Source organism: Aedes aegypti, chromosome 3 (genome assembly GCF_002204515.2).
Source record: "Aedes aegypti strain LVP_AGWG chromosome 3, AaegL5.0 Primary Assembly, whole genome shotgun sequence".
NCBI lineage: Eukaryota > Metazoa > Arthropoda > Insecta > Diptera > Culicidae > Aedes > Aedes aegypti.
In genome coordinates this window covers 1825628-1841438 of record NC_035109.1, presented here as the reverse complement: position 1 = coordinate 1841438, position 15811 = coordinate 1825628, and the positions used below count along the sequence as shown (strand labels likewise).

Below are 15811 nucleotides of genomic sequence, written 5' to 3'. Positions count from 1 at the left end.
GTGCCCAGGAAAAATCTCAGGAAGCGTTGCATAGCTAAGTTGCTTCACCAACGCGAACAGAAATTTTCTAAGTCCAAACCGTAAACAACAAGGCCACAAAACGTCAAACACTTAAAAAATTTTACCTAAGCAACCGCGGCGTGCAGTCCCCTATAGGCCCATTTATCTCATTCCTGGAATTAGGGAGTAGGCCGTAAGCGTGCATAAGGTCGTTCGGCATAATGGACATTTAGTATAACTTTATCCCTTCCATCAAAAGATGTTCGTTCTTAACAAAATAACAAAATGGGCCATCAAAGCGGAAAAAACGAGAAAAAGACGGGGATTTGAATCCACCGGGAAAAAGACGGAAAAAAACGGGAATTTGAGACGATCACCGGGAAAATCGTTTTGAACGAACATCTTCAAGCTGTAATCTACAAACCAACCTTAAAAATAAGTTATTGAAAGTAGTTATGCTTAATGATATTTCCATGATGATGTACTCAGGCACCTGGGTCTTTTGTCGGCCTAATATCTGAAATTCAGCTTTAAGATGCACTTAAGATAATTATAAGCCAAACCTCGAAATTTCAATAGCACGAGTTTTGAGAACCAAACCAGGCTTTCTGAGCTGAAATTGTGATCGTTTTAATACAGTATCGGACATATAAAATGCACCAAAGCCGTTTTCCCATACAAAATGGTCTACTTCAAAGAGCTATATTTCCGCCGTTTTTCAACCGATTCTTCTCATTTTTTCTTTGACGAACTACAAATTACCTCAATTTTCAATAACTATTGAAAAAATTGTGTGAAAACTATTGGTTCAAAAGTTAGGTTGAATTTTGACATTAAAAATGCACCAAGACGAAAAGTGATGTATCAGACAAACTATGCGTCGTATCCTTTCGGTGTCTTCAGCGCATTTGGTCCTTATCACTCAATGAACAAATGCGCTGAAGACACCTAGATGCTACAGTGCTGTTCTGAATAATAGCAGCGCATGTCGATTTTCATACAAAATGCTCAACTTTGACATGCTGTAGTTTTGTTCCCTTTAAAGCAATCGAGTTGAAATTTTCTTCACAGAACTACAAATATGCCCAATTTTGAAAACACAAAATTTCAAAATTTTCTAAGCCCCTGCCGGAAAGTGAGATACTAGGTGAAATTGTTCGAAAAAATAGCAGTTTTAAACATTTGAATTTCGGCTTGACATTATAGTTTTAAATTGTATATCACTTACCATTGGAACAATCTTCGCCTATTTATCAAACCTGCACCTAAACCGAAAATGTTTAAAATATTTGTAGAAGAAAAATTTTAAAATGAAAAACTGCTATTTTTTCGAAAAATTTCACCTAGTGTCTCACTTTTCGGCAGGGACTCAGAAAAAACTGAAATTTTGTAGTTACAAAATTGATCATATTTGTAGTTCTGTGGAGAAAATTTCAGCTCGATTGCTTGAAAGGGAACAAAACTACAGCATGTCAAAGTTGAGCATTTTTTATGAAAATCGACATGCGCTGCTATTATTCAGAACAGCACTGTACGAAGCGTAGTTTTTCTGCTACATCACTTTGTGCCTTGGTGCATTTTTTATGTCAAAATTCAACCTATCTGTAACTTTTGAATCAATAGTTTTCACACAACATTTTCAATAGTTATCAAAAATTGAGGTAATTTGTAGTTCGTCAAAGAAAAAATGAGAAGAATCGGTTGAGAAACGGTGGAGATATAGCTCTCTGAAGTTGGCCATTTTGTATGGGAAAACGGCTTTGGTGCATTTTATATGTCCGATACTGTATGTCTTTGGTTTTATCATTACCAGAATGCAACCAATCCATTAAATTTTCACCGCGAACGGTTGTCAGATTCTGTAGATCTTAAAACTTGAACTTGGCAATTCGTAGTTTGGATTAAAAGGCATATTGTTGGAAAATATGATTCAAATAGCATTTAAATTATATTCCTGTCGTGTCAAGAGTAGGATCTGTTTTATTAGGACAATTAACCATCTCTTTTTCATGATAGATAACTCCAGAGCTCCATTAATTTTCAACGAACGCGAGACAAATCGATTCTGATGAGTACTATAGCCATAGTTTTCAGAATTAGATTCCATATAGATTAGAACAATCTAATCTAACAAATTACTATGAAAATAAAACAACTAAAAAATTTAAAATCGATTAAGAAAAAAATGTTGTAGTGCTTTTAATAGAAACGATTTTTGATATAGAAAAAGTTAATTAAAATCGTTGGAAAGAATGGATTAAAAACCGGAAAAATTATGTAAAATATACCGGGAAAACCGAGAAAAAAGCGGGAATTTCAAAATCGGAATTCGGTGGCCACCCTGGATTTCTGAAACTACCAGTTATTCGGACTAATGAGACTTCTGAGGACTATTTCCAGGGTGTCTATCCATCCGGGATAGGGGCCTTCCTTAGCCGAGTGGTTAGAGTCCGTGGCTACAAAGCCATGCTGAAGGTGTCTGGGTTCGATTCCCGGTCGGTCCAGGATTTTTTCGTAATGGAATTTGGAGAACACACCGGGAAAATATGTATTTCAAGTATAAGACTATCGGTTTGTTTCAATTTCTATGCGCGAAACAAGATATTTTTTCTATGATTTGCATGACTGGCGGTCACTCGTACAGTGACCCCACGTACAGTTGAATCACCCACAATTTATGAATCAGCTGATTAAAAAAGACAAAACTAGGGTCGGTGTTCCCTTAGTGGACAGTCCCCTATAGTCACACTAGTGACTTTTCACGGCCGTTTTGCTATAAATCTTTTCAAAACATTTTTTGACATGAAGGTCAGGACATATTTATCTAAGTACCATTGATTTACATCTTGATTTTGCTCAAAAAATGATCGAAAAAAATATTTTTGCTTAAAATTTGAGCTCCTTTGCGCCTATAGTAAACCTATTGTTCCTATAGTAGCACTACTGAGAGAAACTATTTTTTATTATACGAAATAATGGATGAAATAATAACTTTTTTTCCATCAAACGAAAGCTTAAGATCCACACTTTGTAGGAAAAATATAAAAGTTTTGTAAAAATGCGGTTTTGATAAGTATTTTGCCGACGCCGTGATGCTAGTGCTACTATAGGAACAGAAATTAGAAATAGGGCTACTATAGGCACATGTATTCCTATAGTGGCACACGCGATAATAAATACAAATATTTGAGTTTTCGTAGGTTTTATATTTTTCCCACAAAACCAAGATAAAAAGCTATCAGATGATGTAAAAATAATGACGCTAGCATTATTTTTCGATTTTATACGAATTTTTGTTCTTAGCTATGCGGCTATTGGTACATCGACCCTATTATCAAACTAGTCACAAAACATCACAGAATTATTTTTACACATAGTTTCTTATCAGTAAAAATAATTCTGTGATGTTTTGTGACAAGTTTGATAATAATTTTGTCTTTTGAAGTCAGCTGATTCATAAATTGTGGGTGATTCAACTGCGTGGGGTCACTGTACTTCTAACTTTTAGTGAGTTGGTATAATGATAGTTAATTATAATCCTTGAAAAATTTCTAGAACATTATCAAGGGATTCCTAGCTATGATCTTGGCGAGATGCTTGTTAGATTTCCATTTAGGTTCATGGCAAATTTTAAAGAGATCGTAGCTGGAATACTGAAGGGAATCGAACCGATAATTGATTAGTTAATTGAATGTTCTTTCTGAGAGAACACTGAAGTAGTTATTAGTAGATTGCTTATAAGGTTTTTAGTGGATTCTAGAAAAGATCTTTGTCTGATATTGCTTAAAATTCTTAGTAGATTTGCAAAGGGTGGATAAATCTAAGTAAAAAAAATATTTTGCATAATTCTTTGGAAATCTACTGCTATTCTGGATAGATTCATTAAGAATTCCGTTTGATGGATATCTGGGGTTGTTGAAGATACAGATTCTTGATGAAGTCTTGTCTGGATAACATTGATTAGTCCTTGAGGCTCATGACGAGATTTTGTATGGATTTCTTTTAATCAAATATTTAATTGATTGCTTGGAAGATGTAATGGCTAAAGTTTCAGTCAGTTCATAGAAGAACAATAACATGTATTTGGAGATATCGTTTCTGTTTAAAAGATCTTTCCTAGGATCCAACATAAGTTTTACCAGATCAAGAATTTCTACAGAAACCAGCCTTGGGCCATGCCTAACACACAATTTCGAAGGCATTTTTAGAAGGTTGGCCATTGAATTTTGCCTTTTTTTGGAAATATAGTCCAAGTTTAGATATACAGATTTTGTGGAAAAATAATCTATGTTTAGATACACAGAGCTAAAACTTGTTTATATAATTTCAAAATCTCTTTGAAGTTCTGAATGGTCTTGGATACCCTGTTTCGAAGCAATATTCTGATCTGCCTACCTTTATGATTGTTCATAAACCACGTGGCCGTACTTTTGAGAAAACCTCAGGCGCTTTTCTCCTCTAGTGTTTTTTTTTAATATGTTCGGGTCCCATTCTTTGGCGAAATCCTCGTCCTTGGTTTATGGGCACAGTCCCTCCCTGGTTAAATCGTTCTCTTCCGAATTGAAAACTCCAAGCTCTGCGTGCAATCAGATGACACCCAAGATGACTAACAAATTAAATGCGGGTAGGTACCAGTAGTTGGTTGGAAGTAGCATTAGTTGGTAGATTAGATACTTGTTCTTATTTTGTTTAACGGACATGATTCAGCATTTCATCGAATAATACGGGTCGTACAGTTTTGGAAGTTGGGTTCCCTCGTCTACGTCTGCTCCACCATTAACTCATTTCGAAATGATAGGACAGTTCCCTGTATGTGTGTTGAAAGCCATCTCACAGCAACGTGCCCTAGTCGAATCTCGTTCGCAACAATCCCTGACACGTATGTTTCCAATTTCTTCTTTCCTTTGCATACCTTCTTCGATCACCATCGGTAGCCATCGGCAAGCACTAGCGTCAATAATCCGGCCTCAAATTTCACGGTGGGCAGTGGCACTGGCGATCCAACGGTTATCCCGAACTCGAATGGCATCCCCACTCCCGGTCAGAACGATTCTGGTGACCTTGCCAATAAGCCAGGTCAAAACGAAGCTGAGATCGGTGGTCCTGCCTCTGCCCTAAATGCAGCCTCCACCAACGGTAACAGTAGCCTTAACTGTTCCGGGTGCGGCGTTACCTGCAGCGAACTGAATGCGACTCCCCAGGGGAAATTGTGCGGCAGTTGTTACCATCATTGGAGGTATTAGAGAAAACTTTGTTTTATTTCTTAACGATAATCTTTCTTTGATTTTGCTTTCGTTATTTTTGGACGTTGCACTTCAAAATGCACACTTAAACTTTAAACGTTCTTCCATTGTCACACTTAATGTGAAGCGCTTAGATCTCTTACCACCAACACGATATTGCAAAAAAAAGCCACCCACTGAAATAATCTTTGTTTGTTCTCTTTCTTCAAAATTTTCTCTCTCTTCTAGACGTACCGGTGTTTTGCGTCCCACATCCGGTCCGACTTTTATGAACAAACGTGCGCGCAATTCGAACCTGTTGGGCAAGTCCGGGGACAGTCACAAGCGTAGGCCCCCGCGGGGTATGTACATCAATCACGACGACATTGTCAAACTGGCCAACACGGCCCAGAACAATAACAATGCCGAACCGAATCCCAACGACGACCTGCTGGCCGGGATGGATAGGGAAATCGTTACCCTCTGGAGTCAAGTAAGCGTCCACGGCTTTCCAGTCGAGTTCGGTTCACTCTGATTGATTGATTGCTTATACCTACCTTCTCTTTCTCTCTCTTGTGGGGTGTTTCCGATGGCGTAGATTCAGTTGAACAAACAGTCCATCAGTGGGCTGAAGCGCAAGCTGGACCAACATCCGGTGAATGGGGCTCGCCCGTTGGATCCCGTAACCGTTCGGGTTAATTCACGTTGGAACAATGAAGAGCTTTTGCTGGCCGTTCAGGGCGTTCGGAAGTATGGTCGGGATTTTCAGGTAATGTCGTGCTCTCTCTAGAGTTGTCTCTCCGTCTAGTCTCGAGGATTACCGATGGTGGTTGAACAGAGAGGATCAGTTTTTGGTTTTTTGGTCGGATTCGGATGGGATACAATCAGAGGCGTAGTTCCCCCACATGGCATATGAACGATTATCTTAGTAGGAACTCACCAACGAAACAGTTCAAATAAGATTTTCTAAGGGGATGCATATAGTTTGATCCACGTTCCCCAAGTAACAATTTCAACGCTTTCTGATCTTGAATGTTATTTATTGAGGTTTTATTAAAGGTGCATTCAATCCCAGAAAATTAAATGAAGCAGTGAAAAGGATTAATCGATCTTTCTAGTAAAACCACTTCAAAATGCTACAAATGCTTCTATTAAAACTTATTTGCCGGTCAATTTTGTTCATTATAAATGGCATTCTGAAGGATCTGTGTGGTGTCCACTAATAAGAGTAAAAGTCAACTTTTACTGTGCGCCCTGTTTTCAAGTTGTCCGTGAGAGAAAGCGAGACAGCCCAAGCACACGGCACACAGTAGAATTCAAAAGAACAAAAGAATGTATGGCACGTACAGAGGCTCATATGATTAAACTAGGTTTCTGGGTTATTTGGGTAGTGTCTTTGGCAATGTTGTTCACTTGTTCGACAGCTAAAAATTGCTTGTTCGGTTAGTTCCATATTTGCGAGTAGGAGGAACCAGTGAGCATTAAAATTAAAATCTCATATATTTCAGGATGCAGATCAAATAGCAAGCTGTGTTTTCAGTATTTTTTTCTGTTTCTGTTCGGGATGAACCACTGCGACCAGTTTTCTTTGATCTTTTGTGGTATACCCGTGTCCTTTGTTTAGTGCATGTTGTTCTACTCCATTACTATTGAGAAATAATGAAGTAGTCGTTTTTTATACAAATATCATTCTTTACCATTTTGCATAGAGCCTCTTTAGAAATAGATACCGCTATTTATACCTTTTGGAGAAAACTGTCACCAAAGGCGCGCCCCTTAATCAGGTTCGGCCACTAAGCTGGTTGAATGATACTGATTTTGACCATGCATCGGTACTCTAGCGTATCAAATTATTGCTTCTACTTATAAGCTTCAAAGTCGTTTTTTGAAACTGTGAACAGGTTTCATCCCATGAAACATTTAGATTCCTTGAAATAAAAAGCTTATTTTAGAAGTTAAGAGGTCTGCTACTCCACTAATTCGGAATCGTTTCCCTCCTAGATATCGAAAGATAAACTCTTGAACTCGGAAAGAATTTGTCTCATGAGTTGAAACCAACCTCAGATGCTGATTGAGCCATTATTTCACTTCGACCTCCTCATTATCTAGGACAAATAGGTGGGTCTTAGTGCCTTGTTACTCTCTTATACTCTTCCGACCCTAACTCATAAGTGTTCACAAGAACAGATACAACAAGAGTACAATATGGTAGATCTTACCCCGTAACGCACCTTGAAAAGGTGATCTACCCGCGTTACGGGCAGTTTTTAGTATAGTTGTTAGTTAAGCCTGAGAGCATTAATTAGCATACCTGAATAGTATGGTAGTAGGCAATAGTTGACATTTATGAGCATCATATATTTAAAACCCATATGTCTCAAGATTCTTAAATATTGGTGTTTTCGGAAAAATGGTACTTCAGTTCATTGTCGAATTAAATTGAGCTCATATTTGGTTTTTTTCCATAAACTAGCTGTCACGTTGGGAACTCCCGCGTAGGCAGCGTCAAAGCTGATGATGCAGGCAACCTACGTTCAAAGACAAAGTGAGACTTTCACACACTTCTATACGACTGATCTATGATCACCTAGAAAAGGGTTAAACAGAAGCGAACAACAGAACAATACAATACAAAACAAGAGTGATTTGTAATATGCTATTGCTATTAATCTATTTCTGAAACTAAGTGAATTTACAATGAAATATTAAAATAATCCTCTTATAGGTCTCCATTTGTTATCTGAACTATTCCCAAGCTAAAGCTTATATTATATTATCAATAGAATTCTGCCTAAAACTAGTGTTTTCGAGCCGTAGAAGGTAAACATGCTATGAGGAATCTTAATACTAAATATCTAACTAAATTGAACTCAAATCCAGGCAAACGTGCAATTACAAGCGATATATTAATTCATTATTATCTCTAAAGCAGTTGAGTACAATCTAAACTCATTGTAAGTATGTTACATTACAATTTCGCGACAACTAGATCTAACCACAAAATCTATATATGCAGCATACATTACAGCGCAAGCCAAAAGAGTTGGTACAGTAAATCGAATCAGTTGCAAAGGTTCACCAAAAATTGTAAGCCTAGAAACACCAAGAGAAATTCACCGTAATGCTAAATAAATTTACCCATTTTAGCTTAAAGCTTGCCAAACTAAAAAACTGGTTTGCTTCCGAGATTTTGGAGAAATCATCCGTACAATTTCTTTAAGAATTTTTGTACGTGGATAGACGCAATGGAAGGAGACCACGATACGACTGCGTTCAATTGCAAAACCTGCAATCTACCAGACTCGGCTGATGCGCAGATGGTCGCCTGTGACAAGTGCCACTTGTGGGAACACTTCACGTGCGCGGGCGTAGACGAGACCGTGAAGGATAGGCAGTATGTATGCAAAGATTGCATAGCCAAGGTGAGTGCCGATAAGTCTAAACGTGCTAAGCAGCTTAAGGCGGACAATCGGTCCGCAAAAACCGGTGGAAGATCAACTTCAAGGAAGGGCTCGAAGATTCCGTCTGTTCCTGCGAGTCAATCGTCCAGTGCTCGTGCTGCGGCTTTAGAAGCCCAAATGAAGGTCATCGATGAAGAAAAGGCTATGAAGGAGCAGGAGCTTAAGGAACAAGAAGAGCTTAAAAAATGGGAACTCGAGGAAGAACAGCGGCAGATCGAAGAGAAGAAGCAGCTCATGGAAGAAGAGCGAAAGCTCCGCCAGCGAAAGCTTGAAGAACAGCGGGCGTTGTTGGCGAAACAGCAAATGATTCGCAGAGAATCTATTGAGAAAAAGAACGAGCTGATCAAATTGATGTCGGAATGTGGAAGTGTTAGCAGTGCAAGCTCGATTTCAGATTCGCGGGAAAAGGTAAAGAGTTGGCTGGCGGATCAAAAGTCCAACGGAAGTTCGATGGGAAAGATGGTGAAGGAGCAAGAAAGCAATAATGGCCTTCATCCTACTGGTTTCCACGACCCGTTATCATACCAGCTGGCACCTCCGCTGCATAGGGCTGCTCAACTCACCACGCAATCGGTCCTCGAGAAGCAGATTGGACCCGTCAAACTTCAACAGGCTCGTTCTGAAATCGTTGTGCAGCCATTTCACCAGTACGTTTCGAGTTCTCGGCCTCGTCCCCAGCAGAGCAAGCAGGAGAACTTCACTATGGCCCAGCAACTGCATCAATCCCAATCGGAGGATGGGTTACCGTTACATCGTAGCCAAACGTTAGTTCATCAGCATCACTCGTTGCCAAATCGGCATTTTCATCAACCAACCGGCCAGCCGCAGTTATGCCAGCCCCTTCCACAACAACAGTACGACAATTGTTTTCGGATGGATGCAGCTCAATCTCAAAGAGTATTCGAGCAGCCAATTCAGCACCACGCTGAGATTCTTGTGCCAAGTCGTCGGGCTTATCAACCCGAATTTCATGGTGTCGCCAATCCTCAAATAGATTTGCAGACCAACCATCGGGAGCAGATGTTTGTCCCGCCGCAAGTTCCGATTCAGCAGACAACAATAGCTGCGGAGCCGACCGTTCTTCAATCGCAGCAGATTGCAGCTCGGCAGGTAGTTGGGAAACAGTTGCCCAGGTTTGACGGAAACCCGATGGACTGGCCAATGTTCATTAGTAGCTATGAACAGTCTACGGCTACTTGTGGTTACACGAATGCAGAAAATTTGATTCGTCTTCAGCAGTGCCTCTCGGGACACGCAAAAGAGTCAGTTTGCAGCAAACTGCTACTGCCAGAGAGTGTACCTCACGCCATCGAGACACTTCGAATACGTTACGGTCGTCCGGAACTACTACTCAAATCCCTGTTAGAAAAGGTTCGCCGCACACCGGGTCCTAGACAAGACAAACTGGAAACGGTGATCGAGTTTGGATTGGCAGTAGGGAACTTCGTCGATCATCTGCGGGCGGCGCAATTGCAACAACATCTCTCAAATCCGATGATGATGCAGGAACTGGTTGATAAACTTCCAGGCTCTATGAAAATGGAGTGGGCTTCTTTCAAGAGTCAACATCCGTTGGCGGACTTGGAAACTTTCGGGCTCTTCATGGAGAAGCAACTAACAGCAGCGAGCGCAGTAAGCTTCGAGCTTCCACTGCACGATAAGCCGTATAAAAGCGAGAAACATAAAATGAGGGAAAATGCAGGTATACATGGACATTCCCAAGGTGACCGCCAAGGAGATAAACAGCCGAATCTCACAGAGCAACATCGGAAACCGACAAAAGTGTGTGGCGTCTGTACTCGCGAAGGTCACAGAGCTGTCGACTGCTCTCAGTTCAAAGAGTTGGACACAAACGAGCGTTGGAAGACCGTCCAAAAGAAGAGGTTGTGCAGGACATGCTTGAACAGTCATGGCAAATGGCCGTGCAAATCATGGCAAGGTTGCGCGGTGGATGGATGCCGCCTGAAGCATCACACCCTTCTTCATTCTCCATCGCCGACACATCATGTCAACTGCTCATCTACTCACTCGTCTATGAAAGCTCTCTTCCGTATATTACCCGTCATTTTGTACAACGAAGGAAGAAGCGTTTCCGTGTTCGCCTTTATCGATGAAGGGTCGGAAATAACACTACTTGAAGACAACGTCGCAAAGCAGCTAGGAGTAAAAGGTCCCGTAAAGGCGCTAACTCTTCAGTGGACGGGCAATGTGAAGCGGAACGAATCAAAGTCCCAAGAAGTTAACTTGGAAATATCTGGAAAACGTGGTTCAGGGAAGTTCGATCTTCGAAATGCCAGGACCGTAAGCTGTTTATTTCTGCCCAGCCAACGGTTAAACTACGGAAAATTGGCACAGCATTTCCCACATCTCAGAGGACTTCCAATGGAGAGCTATGAAACCGTCCAACCGAAACTTTTGATAGTATTGGATAATCTTCGTCTAGGAGTCCCTTTGAAATTCCGCGAGGGCGGACTGTACGATCCCATAGCAGCAAAATGTCGACTGGGTTGGACCGTATATGGATGCACCGGTGAAGGAAGCAGTAACGCAGCAATCGTTAACTTTCACACTGCCGAAGCTTCCACTGCAGATCACCTGCTGAATGCGCAGTTGCGTGATTTCTTCACGATTGAGAACGATGGAATCACTAATCGCAACGGAGACCTCGTTTCAGAGGAAGACAAACGAGCGAAGATGATACTCGAAAAGACGACAAGACGAGTTGGCGAAAATTTCGAGACAGGTCTATTATGGCGGACGGATAATCCTGAGTTTCCCGATAGTTATCCCATGGCTGCTAGACGGCTTGTAGGTTTGGAGAAAAAGTTCGCGAAAGAATCATGGCTTGGAGATCGAGTGCGGGAACAGATTCACGATTATGAAAGAAAAGGCTACGCACATAAAGCAACTCAAGCGGAACTGGACTCAGTTGACCGTAACCGGTTATGGTTCCTGCCATTGGGAGTAGTTCAACACCCCAGAAAACAAAAAGTTAGATTAATTTGGGATGCTAAAGCGACAGTTGGCTCGATCTCACTTAATTCCAAGCTATTGAAGGGGCCTGACTTGCTGACACCATTAGTCGCTGTGCTTAGTTCTTTCCGACAATTTCCGGTGGCTGTGTGTGGAGACATCAGGGAGATGTTCCACCAAATCAAAATCAGAGAACAAGATCGTCTCTCCCAATGTTTTCTGTGGCGCGACAGGCCGTCCGACGATATCCAAATATTTGTCATGGATGTGGCAACGTTTGGATCCACGTGTTCACCCGTATCAGCCCAATTCGTGAAGAACCTGAACGCTGAAGAGCTATCGGATCAGTTTCCACGAGCTGCGATTGCTATCACGAAACATCATTATGTGGACGATTATCTGGATAGCTTTAAAACGATCCAGGAAGCCGTAGAAGTTGTAAAGAAGGTGAAATACGTTCACTCCAGAGGAGGATTTGAACTTCGGAACTTTCTATCCAATTCCGGAGAGGTGCTGCAAGCTATCGGCGAAGAATCAGCCGACACAACGAAGAATCTAGCGTTGGAGAGAGGTGAGAACACGGAATCAGTATTAGGAATGAAATGGATACCCAGCGTTGATTGTTTCACGTACACGGTGAACATTCGAGAAGGCCTGCTTTTCATCCTTAATGATGGCCATGTTCCTACGAAGCGGGAAATACTCAAGGTCGTCATGAGCCTTTTCGATCCGCTAGGCCTTATTTCCTTTTTCCTTATCCATGGAAAAGTCCTTATCCAAGGAATTTGGGCTTCTGGAGCAGGTTGGGATGACAAAATCAACGAAAACCTTTTGCAACAATGGAGACAATGGATTAATTGCTTCGATCAGTTGGAAAAGCTAAGGATACCGCGATGTTACTTCTCTACACCGTATTCCAGTAGCGAAAGTCGGTTGGAAGCTCATGTTTTTGTTGATGCAAGCGAAACGGCATACTGCTGTGTCGTATATTTCCGAATGGTGAATGGCAACGGCATTCAAGTAGCCCTAATCGGCTCGAAAAGTAAAGTAGCTCCCTTAAAAACCCTTTCGATTCCGCGACTGGAGTTGAAGGCCGCAGTTCTTGGTACTCAATGTCTACAATCCGTTCAGAGCAATCATGAAATCCCGGTGCTTCAAAGATATTTGTGGACCGATTCAACTACGGTATTGGCGTGGATTCTGTCAGATCATCGTCGGTTCCAGAAGTTCGTTGCTGTGCGAGTGGGTGAAATTCTTACCTTAAGCGACCCTCAAGAGTGGCGATGGGTCCCAACCAAAATCAACGTAGCTGACAAAGCCACAAAGTGGGGAAAAGGCCCCGAATTTCAAGCGGAGAGTGCATGGTTCCATGGCCCAGCATTCTTGCATCAAAGTGAAGACCATTGGCCTGAGCGCCGTCACAATGTTTCTACTCAAGAAGAGCTTCGACCCGTTCATACCCACTGGTCAGCAGTTTCGGTAATCGATGCAGCAATGTTTAGCCGCTACGAAAAAATGCAACGAGTAATGGCTTACGTCCTGCGTTTCGTTGACAACCTGCAGAATAAACGTAGTGGTCGAACACTGCAGTTAGGCTTACTGATTCAGGACGAGTTGAAACGGGCTGAGGAAACACTGTGGAAAATAGCACAGCATGAAGTATTCCCAGAGGAAATCTCGATTCTTTCTTCGACTCAAGGATCGCCGGATAAGCGACATGCTTGCGTGGCCAAGTCCAGTTCAATTTTCAAAGTATGGCCATATCTCGACGATCGCGGGATACTTCGGATGCGTAGCCGAATTGGCGCCGCAGAATTCGCACCAGTTGAAGCCAAATACCCTGCTGTCTTGCCACGTCAGCATCCAATTACCATGTTAATCGTCGATTGGTATCACCGTCGTTTTCGGCACGCAAACAGGGAAACAGTTGTGAACGAGATAAGGCAACGGTTTGAAGTTGCAAAGCTACGAAGTCTCGTAGAAAAAATAGCTAAGGAATGCGCCTTGTGTCGAGTGAAGAAAGCTTTCCCAAAGCCACAACCAATGGCTCCACTCCCGCCGGCTCGTCTCCGAGCGTTTGTTCGACCGTTTACGTATGTTGGAGTAGATTACTTTGGACCAGTTCTCGTCAGGCTTGGGAGAAGCCAGGTGAAACGGTGGGTTGCAGTATTCACATGTCTCACAATTCGTGCGGTGCATATCGAGCTAGTACACAGTCTATCCACCGAGTCGTGCATTATGGCGGTTCGCAGATTTGTTGCTCGGCGTGGTCCCCCAGCTGAAATCTATAGCGACAATGGGACGTGCTTCCAGGGTGCAAGTAGAGACTTGGAGGAACAACGCAACATGAACGAAGCATTAGCGTCGACTTTTACGAGTGCCCAGACAAAGTGGCTGTTCATTCCACCGGCTGCGCCCCACATGGGTGGTGCCTGGGAGCGACTCGTACGATCAGTGAAGGTCGCCATTGGAGCAGTAGCAGAAGCCCCTCGAAAGCCAGACGATGAGATTCTGGAAACTATTTTGGTCGAAGCAGAGTTCATGATAAATTCAAGACCTCTCACCTATATACCCCTTGAGTCGGCAGATCAAGAATCGCTTACACCCAATCACTTTTTATTGGGTAACTCAAGCGGTTTAAAGATTCTGCCATCCAAACCAATATTACATCGAGGCATCCTACGAAGTAGTTGGAAGTTAGCGCAATCGATTTGTGACGACTTCTGGCGTAGATGGGTGAAGGAGTACGCACCAGTCATCGCCCGTCGCACCAAATGGTTTGCGGAAACACAAGATCTGAAAGTTGGGGATCTAGTTTTGATGATCGGTGGGACGGCACGTAACCAGTGGATCCGTGGACGTATAGAAAAAGCTATTCCTGGACAAGATGGACGAATCCGTCAAGCTCTAGTGCGCACTGCATCTGGAGTGTTTAGAAGACCGGCGGTGAAGTTGGCTGTTCTAGACATCAGAGAGAGCAGTGAACCTGAAGGTGCTCAAGGAACCCCAGAACATCATCCAGGTTCACGGGCGGGGGGATGTCACGTTGGGAACCCCCGCGTAGGCAGCGTCAAAGCTGATGATGCAGGCAACCTACGTTCAAAGACAAAGTGAGACTTTCACACACTTTTATACGACTGATCTATGATCACCTAGAAAAGGGTTAAACAGAAGCGAACAACAGAACAATACAATACAAAACAAGAGTGATTTGTAATATGCTATTGCTATTAATCTATTTCTGAAACTAAGTGAATTTACAATGAAATATTAAAATAATCCTCTTATAGGTCTCCATTTGTTATCTGAACTATTCCCAAGCTAAAGCTTATATTATATTATCAATAGAATTCTGCCTAAAACTAGTGTTTTCGAGCCGTAGAAGGTAAACATGCTATGAGGAATCTTAATACTAAATATCTAACTAAATTGAACTCAAATCCAGGCAAACGTGCAATTACAAGCGATATATTAATTCATTATTATCTCTAAAGCAGTTGAGTACAATCTAAACTCATTGTAAGTATGTTACATTACAATTTCGCGACAACTAGATCTAACCACAAAATCTATATATGCAGCATACATTACAGCGCAAGCCAAAAGAGTTGGTACAGTAAATCGAATCAGTTGCAAAGGTTCACCAAAAATTGTAAGCCTAGAAACACCAAGAGAAATTCACCGTAATGCTAAATAAATTTACCCATTTTAGCTTAAAGCTTGCCAAACTAAAAAACTGGTTTGCTTCCGAGATTTTGGAGAAATCATCCGTACACTAGCATTACGAATATGGTAAAGCAAAAGAAGACCACTGCAGGGCACTGGTTTCTAAAACCGGAAACACTACATTCGATGCTTCCCAACTGATAAGCAACGAACATTTTTGTCGACAAACATGCAACTAAACTATCAGCATTTCGATACACTAAATTTTGAACACGTGCAACAAGGGTTGCCTATCGAACAATTTTCCGAAAATTTAAATTTTCAATGCTCACTAGCACCACTAGCTTGTTAGGTTCTTCTTGACAGAATATCGTAATAAAACAACCCCTGAACCTAATAAACAATTTTGCTGAAAACCATGGCTTAATAGCTGTTTTGCATTGTGAGATATGAGTTGAAAATATTTGATGCTCACTAGCATCTCCTAGC

The 15811-nt window shown here is 41.7% G+C and overlaps 1 protein-coding gene across 4 annotated transcripts in view; it reads left to right on the top strand.

Annotated features, from left to right (window-relative positions):
• The window catches only part of LOC5568556 (REST corepressor), a 63513-nt gene that overhangs the window by 34748 nt on the left and 12954 nt on the right, over nucleotides 1-15811 (top strand). For 2 of the 4 annotated variants that reach the window (XM_021853687.1, XM_021853688.1), the window contains exons 7-9: nucleotides 4935-5236; nucleotides 5472-5715; nucleotides 5821-5991. The exons of the other annotated variants lie outside the window; for them this stretch is intronic. In XM_021853687.1, the coding sequence (XP_021709379.1) occupies nucleotides 4935-5236; nucleotides 5472-5715; nucleotides 5821-5991 (717 nt within the window). The remainder of the gene's footprint in view (nucleotides 1-4934; nucleotides 5237-5471; nucleotides 5716-5820; nucleotides 5992-15811) is intronic. 4 annotated transcript variants of the gene reach the window in all.